Raw genomic sequence first — 19,694 nt, forward strand, 5'->3', positions numbered from 1 at the left:
CTTTAGGAAGCTTGCATCTTTGCACCTCCCACCCTATCCAGTCTTTCTTATGGCAGAGTTGAGATATGTTCACTCCCTGGTGCCCTTCTTTAACTGCCTACAAATTCAGCTATACTAAGAACAGAAAGCCTGCCACCCTTAAAAGGGCCACCAGTTGCTAAGCAACGCCTGAATACTTCTGCTGGCTTATTTACTCTTCACAATGTAGCCCTCTCTAAGCACAATCGAAACACAGTTAGAACTTAACCAACCCTTACACGGACAAACACCTTTGTCCAACATGAATCTGACTGGAGGTTTTACCCTTCCTTTCACAGAAACATTAAATCAAACCCACTTAAGACTATACCTTATTTCTATTGTTTACTAATACAAATATAAATACCTTAAAACTACCTTTGTTTTCCTAATACTTCCAACCATTCATTATCCTGGTGTAACCAACTTGTGTAGCAGCTCAATGAACTCTTGAAATTGAATTTTTCAAGTTGACTCACTGTTGCCATGAATCTTTGGGACTCTGTGATTTTCCTCGAAGCTGGAATGCTTTTATGACTCTGGTCTTTGGTGGATCAGACCTTACTCCTGATGGACTCGCAACGCGACCAAGAAAGCGGATTGTTGGCTGTGAAACTCCCCACTTACTGCTGAGTGTCAATCCTGCCTCTTGCAGGTTTCTTGGTGCGTCCCTCAAGCTCGGCTTGAATGGACACCTGTATCAACAGTTTGTCCATGTGGCAAACTACCCTGTGACTGCACCCTCAAAGATTTGACATTGTTCTTTGAAAGATCTCTGGTGCTGATGTTATTCCAGAGGATAACCTGTTAAACCAGAATCTTTAGTGTGATGAGTGTTGTGAGATGCCCAGATTCCTCTTCCAGTGGTATTGGCCAGAATCCACTGTTAGTGTTTATTCTGGAGAGCCCTTCCCCAATTTAACTAAACTCTCATCTGCTGATAGTATTGGATGGACATCTCGTTTCACCGCTTCATTAAGTTGTAGTAAGAAGTCTTACAACACCAGGTTAAAGTCCAACAGGTTTGTGTAGCTGTGAAAGCTCTGAAAGCTAAGCAAACCTGTTGGACTTTAACCTGGTGTTGTAAGACTTCTTACTGTGCTCACCCCAGTCCAACGCCGGCATCTCCACATCATAAAGTTGTGTGAGATCAACACATAGTCTTATGGATCATTTGGTTTTGGAACCGGTATCGTCCCCGAGCACCGACTCTTTTCCAGGTGAAATGGCTCCTTGGGGGGAGGGGTTTCAGGCCATTCTCGTAGGGGCATGTTCTGGTCCCGCCAATGGTGAACATACACCGTGGGTTTCCCGGCGGCGAGGGATGGATTCAGTGGGAAATCCCATGGATAACGGCAGGATTCTTCGCTCCCGCCGCCAGCGAACGGCGCGCCACCTCCGCTACCGAGAAACATGCAGCTGGGAGGCCGGAGAACCCCGCCCCTAGTGTTTGTCCTGATGAGCTGAAGATGAAAAGATTCAGCAGCACGTCTCTCTTTGCATCAATGATAACTTTCAAAAAAGAATTAGATAGTTACTTGATGAGGAGAATATTTCAGGTGTGGAACGAGGAGGGTAATGGCCTCTGTGCTGTATCGTTCCTTGAAGGAAAAGGGAAAAGGGTATTTTGGTGACTTTGCCATATATTAGGATCAGCACCAACGCAGCCTGATTTCCCCGAACTCACTGTGGCTGTGTTATATGGAGGGGAGGGGGGTTCTGGAGCTCTGTCTGGATGCAGGGATGAAGATTGGCCGAATGTCCATCCTCAGCTGTAACGGAGATCTGTCCAATGTTACGTCAGCTCCTACCCCACAGGTTAATAGAAATAATTGTCTTGTCATTGATCAGAAGCTCATTCTATGTAACATCCAACTGCCAATGTCACTGGACTCGGGGGGTTTGTGTTTAAGGATGAAGAATATTGTTGTAAACCACACTTACCTGGGACAAAGCTTCCCTGTACCACCTCTTTGTAAGCCCACCATCCATCATTGACCTTGTGAGAATTCTGCTGAGCTGGAAGATAAAACAAAACCCAATCCAGATTAGTCCAAAAGCAAAAATACTGCGGAAAGCTCAGAATCTGAAATTATAAACAGAAAATGCTGCAAATACTCAGCAGGTCAGGCATTAGTGGAGAGAGAGAGACAGAGATTTCTAATCAAGGAACTTCCACCCAAAACGCTAACTCAATTTTTATCTACAGACGCTACCTGACCTGCTGAGTATCTGGGATTAGTGTTTGTTTGTTTAGTCGGATGCCATGGACAGCATGTGGCAAAGCTGAGAACAACGTGAGGTACAGCATGTTGTGATGTACACGTTACAGTACACAGCACTTCAGGTTAGCGTGTAATGTATGTCTAGAGTACACAGTCGTTTACAGTCTGCAGCAGGTTCAGTATGAAGTTGTGTGGCGTACGATACGCTGTAGTGCAAAACAGGGTTAAGATTTTCGGTGTTCAGCAATTTCTAACATTTTGCAAAGCCTTGCACATTTCGGCATTCAACAGGATACATGGCAGCACATACTACAGCTTACAGCACAGTCATGTATCACATTGTGCAGTATTTTATTGTCAAACATATTAGTGCAGTACACATTGCAGTGTACAGCACGGGGACAGACAGCATACAGTAAATTTAAAAGGGAATTATCGATTCAGATCAGCAACTACAGCAGATAAATACCCGAAGGGGACAAAACATCCCAGAGCTGTGGGAAAAAGACAAAGGGAATTGAAATAAATTGAACTGCTCGACCAAACAGCTGCATGGTCGGAATGGCCTCTTTCTGTGCTGCATTCTATGAATTTGTTTTATTGTTCATCAATCTGTGTAATGGACCTTTATCAATCCGAAAATTAATGACCCAACTGATAACTCAAGTCCCCTGGTATTTAAACCGGTCAGTGTGAGTAGTAATCCTTGTACTTCTGCTGTTGGGAATGAATCGGAATCTCTCGGTCAGTGAAATCCTGGCAAACTGAGATTTGGCAGATAGTTATTTTTAGTTCTGTATCAATGCTTCCGGAATATTCCATGGCACAGTGTGTCACGGGGCTCTCTCTAGTGTCCGGTTTGACAGATCTATGGGGACATGTCATGCTGGTCAATAAACTTCTCAATGAGCGCGAGAAAAATGTGGGGTAAATTTTAACCTGAATCCATCCGGCCCGGGGGGCGGGGTCGTGTCCAGAGAAAGGGAGAGCATCTTTTGGGGAAACAGGCCCCCCTCACCCATCCCTGTTTCTCCAAAAGATGCTCTCCCTTTACCTGGTCACGTCCACCCCCCCCCATCCCTCCGCGCCACCCCCCCCCCCCCCACTCCCCACCCCCCACCCCCACTGACCGTGAAGGTGGTCTCGTTGTTGTTCCTTGAACACCTCAAAACGCCAACTCCCCGAGGAGTCTGCCTGCTCATCGGCAAGTTTGATCACTCAACACATTCCCAATCCTTCAAGCTCAGGGAGCAAGTTTAGTCTGTGGCAAAGTTTGTACTGAATTCACAATCTCAGACTGTCCCCTTGTGAAGGGTAATGAAGGGCTTTTGAAGGGTGGCCACTGTTATAACGTACACAACACAGCTGGCAATTTTCACACAGCAAGATCCCACAAACAGCAACAACTATTGAATCATTTTAGTGACGTTAGCGGAGGGATGAATATTGTCCAAGATACCAGAGAGAGCCAACTCCCCCCCCCACCCCCCTACTCTCACCTGAGAGAACTGGTATGTGCCTCATCTGTGAGACATCACTGACAGTGCAGCACTCTGTCAGGACGATCGGTCTGGCCTATGAGCTCCAGTCTCAGTTCAGAGTCAGGGGCAAAACAGCTGACCCCAGAGAGAAGCGGCAGCAATTCTGGGAGAGCTGCTCTCTGCAGCCCTCTGGGATAGAGAATTCCAAGGCGTCCCAACCTTCCAGGTGAAGACATTTCCCCAGATTCGTCCCAAACGACCAACCTCTGATCCTGAAACTATAACCTTAGTTCCATTTCTCCTGCCACTGAGAACTGAGCTGAAACTGTCCCCAGTCCAGGGTGGAGGCTTCTATCTCCTCAGTGTCAGCCAGGTTTGAATGCAGAGCTGAAGTGACAGACTTACTGCACTGCCTGATATTTTCTCCAAAGACCTTTTGTCCAAGGTAACTATGCAAATGTTCTCATAAACCTAAGAAAGGATAGACTCACCTCAGCGATACAATAAAACGATCTCGATTTATTCCTCAGATGCAGGGAGTGGGTCTACAGGAGAAAGTGAGTCAAATTGGGCCCTTGCTCTCTGGATTTTAGGAGAATCTCCAGCGGTCTCATTGAAACATCTCAGATTCTGAGGGGGTTTGACCTAGAACATACAGTGCAGAAGGAGGCCATTTGGCCCATCGAGTCTGCACCGACCCACTTAAGGTCTCACTTCCACCCTATCCCCGTAACCCAATAACCCCTCCTGACCTTTTTGGACACTAAGGGCAATTTATCATGGCCAATCCACCTAACCTGCACATCTTTGGACTGTGGGAGGAAACCGGAGCACCCGGAGGAAACCCACGCACACACAGGGAGAACGTGCAGACTCTGCACAGACAGTGACCCATCGGGGAATCGTACCTGGGACCCTGGCGCTGTGAAGCCACAGTGCTAATCACTGTGCTACCATGATGCCCCTGATAGACTGAGTTCCCCTGGCTGGATAATTCAGAACATGAGGCAAAGTCTTAGATGAAGGGGACTGAGATGAGGAAAAATATAGCCACCTGGACAGTGGTGCGTTTTTGGCATTGTCCACCTCAGCCGGTTTAGCACACTGGGCTACCTAACCTGCGCAAACAGACCAGCAGCACGGTTCAATTCCCGTACCAGCCTCCCCGAAAAGGCGCCGGAATGTGGCGACGAGGGGCTTTTCACAGTAACTTCATTGAAAGCCAGCGATTTAGCCCTGTGCTAAACCAGCCCCTGTCTGTTGATTGGTTGAATCACAGGGGAAATGTCCTGGAATAAGGAGGGTTCAGTCTGGATAATTGGGCGACTGTGCAGAGAAGATCTACCATTAATCTTAGGAATGGAAGGAAAGTTTTAATAATCTCCAAGCAATGGAGTTGGCATTAATATTAATATGATGTTGTTATTCAGCTCAGCAGTGGGGCATCTGAAGATAAATCAGAAAATGTTAACCTCTGGAAGGAGGAGGTGCCAGAAATACTGGACAAGGGAGCTCATTAAAAGAAAGGAAGGGAAGAGCAGGTACTTTGTCACTAAGTCACAGGCAGGTTATTAAGATCACTCCAGCGCCCATACACTCCCAGCAATGTGGCCCAATGCATTCACTGCACTGTCACCAGTTCCAATCTAGTCTCCCTGCCTCAGTCTTGATCGTGGTTCTCGGGACTTCCCTCTTATTTCGGAACCAGAAGTTCATGGGATCAAGCTCCGTACCAGAAACTTGAACATATGATCAGTGAGGGGATACTACAGTGTTGCAGGGGCAGCCAATCAAATGAGAAGCCTGGTCTGTCATCTCAGGTGGACGTAAAGAATCACACTGCATTCTTTATCTCAGAGCAGGGGAGATCTCCCCTGCAGCAAGAATCTCAGTAAAATGGAGGTGGGCTGTTTTTACCACATTGCAGCCTCTGACCGCAGATAGGAAATGTACTTATCGTGGTGACCTTTGTGAAGAGTCTCCAGGATGGAAGGCGTACTGATCTCAAAGATACACAAAGCTCTTTTGAAGAACAAAACTAAATTTATTAACACTACTAAATTTGAGTTCAACACTTATTGTGACTAGCAAACATACATGTAAGAATTAAACTACACTCACTAACACTATCTCTATCTACTAATTATAACTATTATATCTTAGCTAACTCTACAATACACTATGGGCTGGATTCTCCGCACCCTGATGCCGAAATCACGTCCGGCTCCGGGGCGGAGAATCCGCTTCTGCACATGGAACCGGCGGCGGTTCCCGATTCTCCGGGCCCCGAGAACGTCGCTCCGCGTATCCCCTACCTGCAGCCATTGCTGGAGGTCTGCCTCGTCATTCTCTGCCCCGGCCGGCCGAAGGCCCGACGGCGTGGATCCAATGTGGTCCTGCCGTTCAGGATACTCACGTGGTGTCCGCGGACACAGTCTGCGCCCGCCATGGCTGGGGGCGGGCCGATCGGAGGGTGGGGGGGGGGGGCCTCATACGAGACCTGGCCAGTTTTAGGTGGGCGGTCCTGTTGGGCGGGCGGCTGAATTTGGGAGGTCCAGCTCCGCGGTCTGAGTCCGCCATGGAGCACAGCATGGCTGCTGGAGGCCACCGCCGTGCGCAAGCGCGGCCTCTGACCCGGAGGTGCGGAGGCCTGAATCTGATTCATGACGGGCCCCTGCTAGCCCCCTGCAGGGCTATGAATATGTGGCGTTTTCACGTGAAAGGCCACAGTTTTTATGATGCCGTGGGGACAAAGTCCCAAAAATGAGAATCCAGCCCTATGAATCTAATCTTCTTCAGCCACAGTTTAAACTCCTCCCCTTAGCTTAAGAGCCAGTGCAATTTATAGTACTGTCTCTTAGCTCGCTCTAGTGGCTAAGCTTAACATAACATTAACTCTTCACATACTGTACATTTGCCACCAGTCTGCTGGTATTTCCCAGCCTCTCACTCCTGTCCGTCTGAGCTCAGGGGTGTGACAGGTGTTCAAACCTCCCCCAAAACACCACCATCATCTTCCTTAGGTACTGTGCTGTTTCTGTTGCATCATTGCTCTTCTTCAGGTTGCAAGGCACAACTTCGGTCATGTGTGGGACCTTGGATCCTGCCTCAGCTTGAAGTGCATATGCAAAAATACATCATAAATTCATCGGCAGAAAACCAGGAGTAGATTTTATAATGCGACAGTTGACTTCGCTGAAATCAAATAGATTCCAGTCTGTAACTAATTCTCGAGTATTTGTTACTCTATATATAAACCACCACAACCCCCAAACAGATTCCAGTCTGTAACTCATTCCTGGGTATTGGTTATTCTATATATAAACCACCCCGAACCCCTCGATTAGATTCCAGTCTGTAACTCACTCCCGGGTATCTGTTATTCTATATATAAACCACCACAACCCCCAAACATATTCCAGTCTGTAACTCATTCCTGGGTATTGGTTATTCTATATATAAACCACCCCGAACCCCTCGATTAGATTCCAGTCTGTAACTCACTCCCGGGTATCTGTTATTCTATATATAAACCACCCGAACCCCTCGATTAGATTCCAGTCTGTAACTCACTCCCGGGTATCTGTTATTCTATATATAAACCACCCGAACCCTTCGATTAGATTCCAGTCTGTAACTCACTCCCGGGTATCTGTTATTCTATATATAAACCACCCGAACCCTTCGATTAGATTTCTGTCTGTAACTCACTCCCTGGTATCTGTTATTCTATATATAAACCACCCCGAACCCCTCGATTAGATTCCAGTCTGTAACTCACTCCCGGGTATCTGTTATTCTATATATAAACCACCCGAACCCTTCGATTAGATTTCTGTCTGTAACTCACTCCCTGGTATCTGTTATTCTATATATAAACCACCCCGAACCCCTCGATTAGATTCCAGTCTGTGTCTCACTCCCAGGTATCTGTCATTCCATATATAAACCACCCTGAACCCCTCGATTATATTCCAGTCTGTAACTCACTCCCGGGTATCTGTTATTCTATATATAAACCACCCTGAACCCCTCGATTAGATTCCAGTCTGTAACTCACTCCCGGGTATCTGTTATTCTATATAGAAACCACCCGAACCCCTCGATTAGATTCCAGTCTGTAACTCACTCCCGGGTATCTGTTATTCTATATATAAACCACCCCGAACCCCTCGATTAGATTCCAGTCTGTAACTCACTCCCGGGTATCTGTTATTCTATATATAAACCACCCCGAACCCCTCGATTAGATTCCAGTCTGTAACTCACTCCTGGGTATCTGTTATTCTATCTATAAACCACCCCGAACTCCTCGATTAGATTCCAGTCTGTAACTCACTCCCAGGTATCTGTTATTCTATCTATAAACAACCCCGAACCCCTTGATTAGATTCCAGTCTGTAACTCACTCACGGGTATCTGTTATTCTCTATATAAACCACACCGAACCCCTCGATTAGATTCCAGTCTGTAACTCACTCCCAGGTATCTGTTATTCTATATATAAACCATCCCGAAACCCTCGATTAGATTCCGGTCTGTAACTCACTCCCGCGTATCTGTTATTCTATATATAAACCACCCTGAACCCCTCGATTAGATTCCAGTCTGTAACTCTCTCCCGGGTATCTGTTATTCTATATATAAACCACCTCAAATGCTTCGATTAGATTCCAGTGTGTAACTCACTCCTGGGTATATGTTATTCTATATATAAACCATCCCGAACCCCTCGATTAGATTCCAGTCTGTAACTCACTCCCGGGTATCTGTTATTCTATATATAAACCATCCTGAACCCCTCGATTAGATTCCAGTCTGTAACTCACTCCCGGGTGTCTGTTATTCTATATATAAACCACCCCCAACCCTCGATTAGATTCCAGTCTGTAACACACTCCCGGGTATCTGTATTCTATCTATAAACCACACCAAACCCCTCAATTAGATTCCAGTCTGTAACTCACTCCCGGGTATCTGTTATTCTATATATAAACCACCCCCAACCCTCGATTAGATTTCAGTCTGTAACACACTCACGGGAATCTGTTATTCTATATATAAACCACACCAAACCCCTGAATTAGATTCCAGTCTGTAACTCACTCCCGGGTATCTGTTATTCTATATATAAACCACCCCGAACCCCTCGATTAGATTCCAGTCTGTAACTCACTCCCGGGTATCTGTTATTCTGTAAAAAACCACCCTGAACCCCTCGATTAGATTCCAGTCTGTAACTCACTCCCGGGTATCTGTTATTCTATATATAAACCACCCTGAACCCCTCGATTAGATTCCAGTCTGTAACTCACTCCCGCGTATCTGTTATTCTATATATAAACCACCCCGAACCCCTCGATTAGATTCCAGTCTGGAACTCATTCCCGGGTATCTGTTACTCTATATATAAACCACCCCAAACCCCTCGATTAGATTCCAGCACAGGTGTATAGCTACCCCTAAAGGCCCCATCTCAGACTATTACTGTCTCTCGCATTCACATGAACATCTTGAACCTCCACATTCCATTTGGCTGCTGTTCTTTCTCATCGGAAATGTTGGTTGTACGATGTTGACTAGTGACTAGTTTTCAGTGACGATCTAATTCGAAAAGATTCTGGGCACCATCAACTGATTATTGAGCAGCGCCTTGTCCATTCCACACATACACAGTGCAGCTGTATTGTTGTACTGTTCTCTCCTGAAAACATTATTAAGTGAACAATTTGCTGGCCCCTCTGATGAGATAACAGCCCCAACAGATTGCCGTGAAATAAACCAATACACTTCAGTACATATTACCATTACACGCTCTTTGAGTGGGTCATTTTACAAGATGTTTTCTGCATTGTGTTTCTTTTGGGAGCGTGAAGAATGAAGAATAACATCCACTAAATGGAGAAGCTATTTCCTTCTCGTTGGGGAGGTTTTTCTGATTTTTCTTCGCCCTTTCAGCTTTCCTCCAGCCCCCAGTCCTTTGACCTCTCACGGACTGGGATGGTCAGAGTTAGCAATGGAGGGAAACAGGATGGATTTCCAAAAACAGGCATTTATTTCACATGTTTCACAATCGCAGAACATCCCAAGTGAGGAGATTCGAAGGTTAGTCACTATTGTGACATCAGAATCATAGTAGCCAATGTAAGCACAGCAGGATCCCACACATAAATGATTTGGTTATCTGGATTTTTAAAGATGTTGGTTGAGGAACAGGATACCAGGGAGAACTCCCCTGCCCTTTTTTTGGAAGAGAGCTGTGGGATCTTTTATGTTCGCCTGCAAAGGCAGACAGGGCCGCAGCTTCAATTCTTACCTGGATGGCAGCAGTGCAGCACTCCCTCAGCGCTGCAGTAGAAACATGGACTCAGCTCTCTGGAGTGGGATTTGAACCCGTGACCTTGTAACCCAGAGATACAGGGGACCACCCGGAGAACCACTGCAGGAACCGGGGAAGGAGGAACTCTGGGAATCACCTGCTTCCTGGCCTAGGAAACGGCGTGACCCATTGGAGACTCAGTCCGGATCAAAACGTGGGATCTTCCTGCCTCTGTAGCACATCTGGAAGTGCACTCAATCACTGAACCCAATGATCACAACACACAGATATTCACGAGGGCCCTCAGTCCAGCCTTGATTATAAGCTGTTTATGAAAACTGCCACAGTTTCAGATCAGCCAGCACAGAACCGCTCAAGACATGAAACAAAGGAGCGACTAATTTAATTTCAGGAGATTATAAATTGCCAGTTTTCATCAGCAGAAGGGAGCTATAGAGAATGTAGCCTGTGTTTTTACATAATTAAATCGTGTATTCCAGTAATGTGACAAAGAGGAGCTGGAAGACTTTTGGGTAATGGATAGATATTGTGTTCTTCTTATTATTACCCTCCTGTTATCACAAATATTTAAGCATAAATTATCCCAGAGAGTTCCTGGCAGCAACAGCATTTCCTCATTGTCCTCGCAAAAATTGGCTAGGACACGGAGCTAGCAATCTTATTGGTTCCACCTAGCAAGCTGAGATATTGGCCCCATGCCCTCTCCATCCCTCAACAAACTTCACAGGAAAGGAGGAGACCATTCAGCCCCTCAAACCTGTTCCACCATCCAGTGGGACTGGTTCACCAGTGACCGAGTTCCATATGACCCCTCTACCCTTTTCCCCGACACCCCTTAGTAACAAACGTGATCAATCTGAAATTTCAAATTAACAATTGGGGAAGCATCAATTCCAATTTGTGGAACAGATTTCCAGACTAACTCCTTAGTTCTGGACTCCCCAACAACTAGAAAAATTTTAATTTTATGACCCTTTAATCTTCTAAAGTCAAAAGACTGATCTGCACATTTGTGTATTCGCCCTGCGTGATTTAACCCTTGAACTGCTGGAATCATTCTGGTAAATCTGACTGCACTCACTCCAAGGCCAATGTTACCTTCCTAAGGTGTGGTGACCAGAACTGTTCCCAGTCACTCCAGGTGTGATCTAACCAGGTCTTTGTACGGCTGAAGTATGACTTTGATCTCCTTCTATTCTTGTCCCTCGATATAAAGACTGGCATTTCATTAACATTACTGATTATTTTCTATTCCTGTTCATGACATTTTAATGATCTATTTACCTGATTCTGTAAACTATTTCATTTATCACTGTTTCAAGCTTTGTATCATTTAGAAAGGACTCAGCTCTACCTTGTTTCAGGTCAGAGTAGATGCTCCCACACTACATCACAATCCCATTCACTACAATCTATTTTTATTCATTCATGCTGTGTGAACTGGCTAGGCCAGCATTTATTCTCCAGCCCTCATTGCCCTTGAGAAGGCAGTGGTGAGCTGCCTTCTTGAACCACTGCAGTCCATGTAATGTAGGTACACCCACTGTGTTGTTAGGGAGGGAGTTCCAGGATTCTGACCCAACGACAGCGAAGGAACGGTGATATATTTCCAAGTCAGGGTGGGGAGTGACTTGGAGGGGATCCTCCAGGTGGTGAGGTTCCCATGTCCTTCTAGATGGTAGAGTTCACAGTTTGGAAGGTGCTGTCTAAGGAACCTTGGTGAGTTGCTGTGGTGCATCTTGTAGATGGTACACCCGCTGCCAGTGTTGGTCGGTGGTGGGCGGAGTGAATGCTTAAGGTGGTGGATAGGGTGGTAACCAAGCAGGGCTGCTTTGTCCTGGATGATGTTGAGCTTCTTGAGTGTTGTTGGAGCTGCGCTGAACCAGGCAAGTGGAGAGTATTCCACTACACTCCGACTTGTGCTCGTAGATGGTGGACAGGCTTTGAGGGGGTGGGAATGGGGTGGGGAGTGGGGGTGGGGGGGTGGGGGGGGGGGTGGTCAGGAGGTGAGTTACACGTTGCAGGATTCCCAGCCTCTGACCTTCCCTTGTATTTATTTAGCTGGTCCAGTTCAGTGTCTGGTCAATGGTAACCCCAAAGATGTTAATTGTGGGGGATTCAGGGAATGCCATTGAATGTCAGTAAGCGATGGTTAGATCGGTGACTGTCATTGCCTGGCACATGTGTGGCGCGAATGTTACTTGTTATGTCTGTCACGTTCCATCACTTTGCCCATGATCGAGGGCAGACTGATGGGGTTTAATTGGTTGGACTGGATTTATTCTGCTCTTTGTGGATAGGATGAGCTGGGGCAATTTTTCACATTGCTGGGTGGACGCCCGTGTTCTAGTTGAACTGGAACAGTTTGGTGAGGGGTTCTTCACGTTTTGGAGCACAAGTCTTCAGTACTACTGCCGGAATGTTGTCAGGGCCCATGGCCTTGCAGTATCCAGGATCTTCAGCCATTTCTTAATATCACGTGGAGTGAATTGATCCACTAATCTCTCTTTGTAATGAATGCTTCCATCTGGACTATTTACAATGCTGCCTTATCTTTGAGTCATCAGCACGCCACAGTTTAAGCTTCTGATTGGAATGAGTTTGAGTCACAGATGCTGTCCTGGGTCAGTGAAGATCGGGGGAGAATGTGTAGGGCAGGGTGGGGGATGGTGAGAGGTGTGAGGGGCAGTGGGGGTGGGGGGGGGGGGGGATGTTGGGTGCATTGGGGAAGGTTTTAGAAGGTCTGTTTGAGCCAGGGGAAAGTTTCAAAGCATAACTCCCTGTTAAACATAACTCCCAACACCACGTAACCCCAACATCAGGGCACTTTGCAACACACAGCACATCGCATAAAATAAATCCCAGATGGCTGAGGGAGCCGGAGCTGACACCAGCAAGTGGCGGTGATCTGGAAGCAAATTCATCTGCAGCTTCAAAAAGAAAGTCAATTAATTCTTGAAGGAAAGTCCATTTGCAAACTGCATGGGGACATGGAGAGCGACATGATACAGTCCTTTCGGAGAGGCAACAGAGAGCTGACTGTCCCCTTCTGTGCTCTATCATTTTATATTCCAATGACTGCTGATGAACTTAAACCTGCAAACAACCATCAAAAGTTTTCTCTTTTCTCGTTAAGGTGAGAAGACTCTCTCAACAACAAGGAAATTTGTAATTTGACCCAAAGTTTCCAGTGATTATTATCTGATGGTTTCTTCCCTCGGCCATCATCGCTCACTCCTTGTTGTTGAGAGCTGGGTTCCATGTGGGTGTGTCCAATGTATATTGCCGGATTTTGAGGTTGGATTGAAGCTAAACACTGTCATCTAAACAATGTCATCTGAACACTGCTGATGTTGGGATCCAGTCTATGTGCCTATTACAATCCCGGACCAGACCCCGCAGTGACTAGGATACGGGACAGGAACCCAATATTTTATTTTTATTTTGGAAGACTGTGAGGAAAGGATACCTCGCTCCAGGGGTGATTACACAAAGAAATCGGGATATGGGGTGAAATTCTCCATTTGATAATAATAATCCTTGGGCGTCATTCTCCGACCCCCCGCCGGGTTGGAGAATGGCCGTTGGCCGCCGTGAATCCCGCCCCCGCCGAAGTCTCCGCTCCCGGAGATTGGGCGGGGGCGGGAATCCAGCCGCGCCGGTTGGCGGGACCCCCCGCTGGATTCTCCGGCCCGGATGGGCCGAAGTCCCGCCCAGGAATTGCCTGTCCCGCCGACGTAAATCAAACCTGGTATTTACCGGCGGGACCAGGCAGCGTGGGCGGGCTCCGGGGTCCTGGGGGGGGGCGCGGGGCGATCTGACCCCGGGGGGTGCCCCCACGGTGGCCTGGCCCGCGATCGGGGCCCACCGATCCGCGGGCGGGCCTGTGCCGTGGGGGCACTCTTTCCCTTCCACCTCCGCTACGGCCTCCACCATGGCGGAGGCGGAAGAGACTCTCCCCACTGCGCATGCGCGGGGAAACTGACAGCGGCCGCTGACGCTCCCGCGCATGCGCCGCATTTCCGCGCCAGCTGGCGGGGCAACAAACGCCATTTCCGCCAGCTGGCGGGGCGGAAATCCCTCCGGCGTCGGCCTAGCCCCTCAATGTTGGGGCTAGGCCGCCAAAGATGCGGAGACTTCCGCACCTTTTTGCCGGCGCGATGCCCGTCTGATTTGCGCCGGCTTTGGCGCCAGTCGGCGGGCATCCCGCCGTTGGGGGAGAATTTCGCCCCTTATTCGTGTCACAAGTAGGCTTACATTAACACTGCAGTGAAGTTAGTGTGAAAAGCCCCCAGTGGCCACATTCCGGCGCCTGTTCGGGTACATGTAGGGAGAATTCAGAATGTTCAAATGACCTAACCTGCCCATCTTTCGGGACTTGTGGGAGGAAACCGGAGCACCCGGAGGAAACCCACGCAGACACGGGGAGAACGTGCAGACTCCGCACAGACAGTGACCCAAGCCGGAATCGAACCTGGGACCCTGGAGCTGTGAAGTCACAGTGCTAACCACTGTGCTACCGAAATTGGTTAAACGTGATTTCCCTTCTATAACACCATGCAGATTCTTCCCAATTACCTTGAGCTTGTCTAAATGCCCAGCTACAACTTCTTTGATGATCATTTTTTTGTCAGGATACCAGACCAGGTCCCAGTTTTTGTGAGGATACCGGTTGAGAAACCCAGACACAGGGAGAACATGCAGACTCCGCACAGACACGGACCCAAGCCGAGAATCGAACTCGGGTTCCTGGCGCTGTGAAACAACAGTTCTAACCACTGTGCTATATGGGCAGAATTCTCTACCCCAGGATGGCCGGATTGCGTTCTCCGATGGGATGGAGAATCGGGAGAAAATCAGGGATCAGTGCCGGGCACCGATTTGAATGCAATGCTCCAATCCGATGCCCAACTGGCGGCGTGAACAAGGTCCACGATGCGCGCAGGTGGGGGGATGCAAATAAATGTAAATTGTTCTTAAAGACCCATTTGCAAATATTTAGCGGGACCCGCGCCCTATGCTCCGGCCTCCCGTGATTCTACGATCCCCGGAATGACATAGGCCCGGATCATTTGTGGTCTCAGCAATCGTGAACCTGACTTGGTGGACCTCGCGGTGGGCCACGCCACGCTGCCAGAGACCATCCCAGCCCATCCGACGAACACCCCCTCCCAACAATGCACTGCCTGCCCACCCCTCCTCTAGCAGACACCACCCCCTGTGCCCCCACTACCCCCCCCATAGAGACCCCCCCTCACACAGACCCCCCTCCCTGAAACAAAGGACCCCCTGTCTGGAAGCTAGACAGCAGTCCAGACAGGGGCTGTGGGAATCATTATAGCTGTAATACTCACCTTGCAGCTCCATGTGTCCAAGCACCAAGTGTGTGATTTCACTGCACCTCCCTCCCTTTGATGTGGTCAATGTTTATAAACATTGGGGTTTTACCACTAGGCCACTGAAGCATGAAAGGATATGAATGGATCAAAGCTGTCGATGGTTTTAACAAGCTGTCAATCACAGACCACATCAGGGAACAAAGAACAAAGAACAAAGAAATGTACAGCACAGGAACAGGCCCTTCGGCCCTCCAAGCCCGTGCCGACCATACTGCCCGACTAAACTACAATCTTCTACACTTCCTGGGTCCGTATCCTTCTATTCCCATCCTATTCATATATTTGTCAAGATGCCCCTTAAATGTCCCTATCGTCCCTGCCTCCACTACCTCCTCCGGTAGTGAGTTCCAGGCACCCACTACCCTCTGCGTAAAAAACTTGCCTCGTACATCTACTCTAAACTTTGCCCCTCTCACCTTAAACCTATGCCCCCTAGTAATTGACCCCTCTACCCTGGGGAAAAGCCTCTGACTAAGCTATGAATGGCCTGCAGATAGTGGATCTGTAGGAACCAGACTCAGGCACAGCTGCTCTCCTTCCAGAGAGGGACACATGAAGCAGTAAGGTAAATATTACAGCTATAATGCATGCCACTGCCTCTGTCTGGACTGCTGTCTAGCTTCCAGACAGGGGTCCATCTTTGGTGGGGGGGGGGGGGGGTTATGTGGGGGTGGGGGGTGGTCTGTATGTGGGGGAGTCTGTAGAGTGGGTTCCTTTAGGGAGGGGGTCCCTGGGGGAGTTCCCATATTACAGGGATTTCCATGGGGGGTCCCCCTATTACAGGGGACCCTGTGAGGTCCCCTATTATAGGGGTTCCTGGGACATTGGGTCAAGACACCCCCGTTCTTGGGGGTGGGGAAGGGGTCCCAGGCAATCTGGGGGTAGAGGATGCTGTATGGTGCAGAGGGATCAGGGCCAATTTGCAGTACAGGGGTGGTGACTGGCTGTGGGACCTCGTATCGAGCCCCGTGCTCAAGATGGCGGGCCAATAGCGAGATTCCCTATGAATTCCACAGCATGGAACATTGAATTGCATCCCGCTTTACGACCACAAGGGGATCATAAAACTGGTACAATAATGGAACTCCCGAGGGAACCCCTCGCAATCTTGCCATGCATAAGTCTGCATGGAGAAGGATTGGGAAACGCATAGTCTCCCAAATGGAGAATCCTGGCATATGTTCTCCAGTCGGAGCTGTGTGTGTGTAAATTAGGTAGCAATTCCCAATCCTGCTCCATGAAGATTTATGCATGCTGAGGATTGCAAGGGATAGAACATAGAACATAGAACATAGAAAATACAGCACAGAACAGGCCCTTCGGCCCACGATGTTGTGCCGAACCTTTGTCCTAGATTAATCATAGATTATCATTGAATTTACAGTGCAGAAGGAGGTCATTCGGCCCTTTGAGTCTGCACCGGCTCTTGGAAAGAGCACCCTACCCAAACTCAACACCTTCACCCAACACCAAGGGCAATTTGGACATTAAGGGCAATTTATCATTGGCCAATTCACCTAACCTGCACATCTTTGGATTGTGGGAGGAAACCGGAGCACCCGGAGGAAACCCACGCAGACACGGGGAGGACGTGCAGACTCCGCACAGTCAGTGACCCAAGCCGGAATCGAACCTGGGACCCTGAAGCTGTGAAGCAATTGTGCTATCCACAATGCTACCGTGCTGCCCTTGAGAACAAATAAATCTACACTATATCATTTAACCGTAATCCATGTACCTATCCAATAGCTGCTTGAAGGTCCCTAATGTTTCCGACTCAACTACTTCCACAGGCAGTGCATTCCATGCCCCCACTACTCTCTGGGTAAAGAACCTACCTCTGATATCCCTCCTATATCTTCCACCTTTCACCTTAAATTTATGTCCCCTTGTAATGGTTTGTTCCACCCGGGGAAAAAGTCTCTGACTGTCTACTCTATCTATTCCCCTGATCATCTTATAAACCTCTATCAAGTCGCCCCTCATCCTTCTCCGTTCTAATGAGAAAAGGCCTAGCACCCTCAACCTTTCCTCGTAAGACCTACTCTCCATTCCAGGCAACATCCTGGTAAATCTTCTTTGCACCTTTTCCAAAGCTTCCACATCCTTCCTAAAATGAGGCGACCAGAACTGTACACAGTACTCCAAATGTGGCCTTACCAAAGTTTTGTACAGCTGCATCATCACCTCACGGCTCTTAAATTCAATCCCTCTGTTAATGAACGCGAGCACACCATAGGCCTTCTTCACAGCTCTATCCACTTGAGTGGCAACTTTCAAAGATGTATGAACATAGACCCCAAGATCTCTCTGCTCCTCCACATTGCCAAGAACTCTACCGTTAACCCTGTATTCCGCATTCATATTTGTCCTTCCAAAATGGACAACCTCACACTTTTCAGGGTTAAACTCCATCTGCCACTTCTCAGCCCAGCTCTGCATCCTATCTATGTCTCTTTGCAGCCGACAACAGCCCTCCTTACTATCCACAACTCCACCAATCTTCGTATCATCTGCAAATTTACTGACCCACCCTTCAACTCCCTCATCCAAGTCATTAATGAAAATCACAAACAGCAGAGGACCCAGAACTGATCCCTGCGGTACGCCACTGGTAACTGGGATCCAGGCTGAATATTTGCCATCCACCACCACTCTCTGACTTCTATCGGTTAGCCAGTTCGTTATCCAACTGGCCAAATTTCCCACTATCCCATGCCTCCTTACTTTCTGCATAAGCCTACCATGGGGAACTTTATCAAATGCCTTACTAAAATCCATGTACACTGCATCCACTGCTTTACCTTCATCCACATGCTTGGTCACCTCCTCAAAGAATTCAATAAGATTTGTAAGGCAAGACCTACCCCTCACAAATCCGTGCTGACTATCCCTAATCAAGCAGTGTCTTTCCAGATGCTCAGAAATCCTATCCTTCAGTACCCTTTCCATGACTTTGCCTACCACCGAAGTAAGACTAACTGGCCTGTAATTCCCAGGGTTATCCCTAGTCCCTTTTTTGAACAGGGGCACGACATTCGCCACTCTCCAATCCCCTGGTACCACCCCTGTTGACAGTGAGGACGAAAAGATCATTGCCAACGGCTCTGCAATTTCATCTCTTGCTTCCCATAGAATCCTTGGATATATCCCGTCAGGCCCGGGGGACTTGTCTATCCTCAAGTTTTTCAAAATGCCCAACACATCTTCCTTCCTAACAAGTATTTCCTCGAGCTTACCAATCTGTTTCACACTGTCCTCTCCAACAATATCGCCCCTCTCATTTGTAAATACAGAAGAAAAGTACTCGTTCAAGACCTCTCCTATCTCTTCAGACTCAATACACAATCTCCCGCTACTGTCCTTGATCGGACCTACCCTCACTCTAGTCATTCTCATATTTCTCACATATGTGTAAAAGGCCTTGGGGTTTTCCTTGATCCTACCCGCCAAAGATTGTTCATGCCCTCTCTTAGCTCTCCTAATCCCTTTCTTCAGTTCCCTCCTGGCTATCTTGTATCCCTCCAATGCCCTGTCTGAACCTTGTTTCCTCAGCCTTACATAAGTCACCTTTTTCCTCTTAACAAGACATTCAACCTCTCTTGTCAACCATGGTTCCCTCACTCGACCATCTCTTCCCTGCCTGACAGGGACATACATATCAAGGACACGTAGCACCTGTTCCTTGAACAAGTTCCACATTTCATTTGTGTCCTTCCCTGCCAGCCTATGTTCCCAACTTATGCACTTCAATTCTTGTCTGACAACATCGTATTTACCCTTCCCCCAGTTGTAAACCTTGCCCTGTTGCACGTACCTATCCCTCTCCATTACTAAAGTGAAAGTCACAGAATTGTGGTCACTATCTCCAAAATGCTCCCCCACTAACAAATCTATCACTTGCCCTGGCTCATTACCCAGTACTAAATCCAATATTGCCCCTCCTCTGGTCGGACAATCTACATACTGCGTTAGAAAAGCTTCCTGGACACACTGCACAAACACCACCCCATCCAAACTATTTGATCTAAAGAGTTTCCACTCAATATTTGGGAAGTTAAAGTCGCCCATGACTACTACCCTATGACTTCTGCACCTTTCCAAAATCTGTTTCCCAATCTGTTCCTCCACATCTCTGCTACTATTGGGGGGCCTATAGAAAACTCCTAACAAGGTGACTGCTCCTTTCCTATTTCTGACTTCAACCCATACTACCTCATTAGGCTGATAC

General features: G+C 47.9%; 1 protein-coding gene across 2 annotated transcripts in view; it reads right to left on the reverse strand.

Moving 5' to 3' along the window:
* ca10a (carbonic anhydrase Xa) overlaps nucleotides 1-19,694 on the reverse strand; it is a 689,036-nt gene that overhangs the window by 556,949 nt on the left and 112,393 nt on the right. For both annotated transcript variants that reach the window (XM_072483835.1, XM_072483836.1), the window contains exon 2: nucleotides 1,963-2,037. In XM_072483835.1, the coding sequence (XP_072339936.1) occupies nucleotides 1,963-2,037 (75 nt within the window). The remainder of the gene's footprint in view (nucleotides 1-1,962; nucleotides 2,038-19,694) is intronic.

This window comes from Scyliorhinus torazame, chromosome 18 (assembly GCF_047496885.1).
Source record: "Scyliorhinus torazame isolate Kashiwa2021f chromosome 18, sScyTor2.1, whole genome shotgun sequence".
Taxonomy (NCBI): Eukaryota; Metazoa; Chordata; class Chondrichthyes; order Carcharhiniformes; family Scyliorhinidae; genus Scyliorhinus; species Scyliorhinus torazame.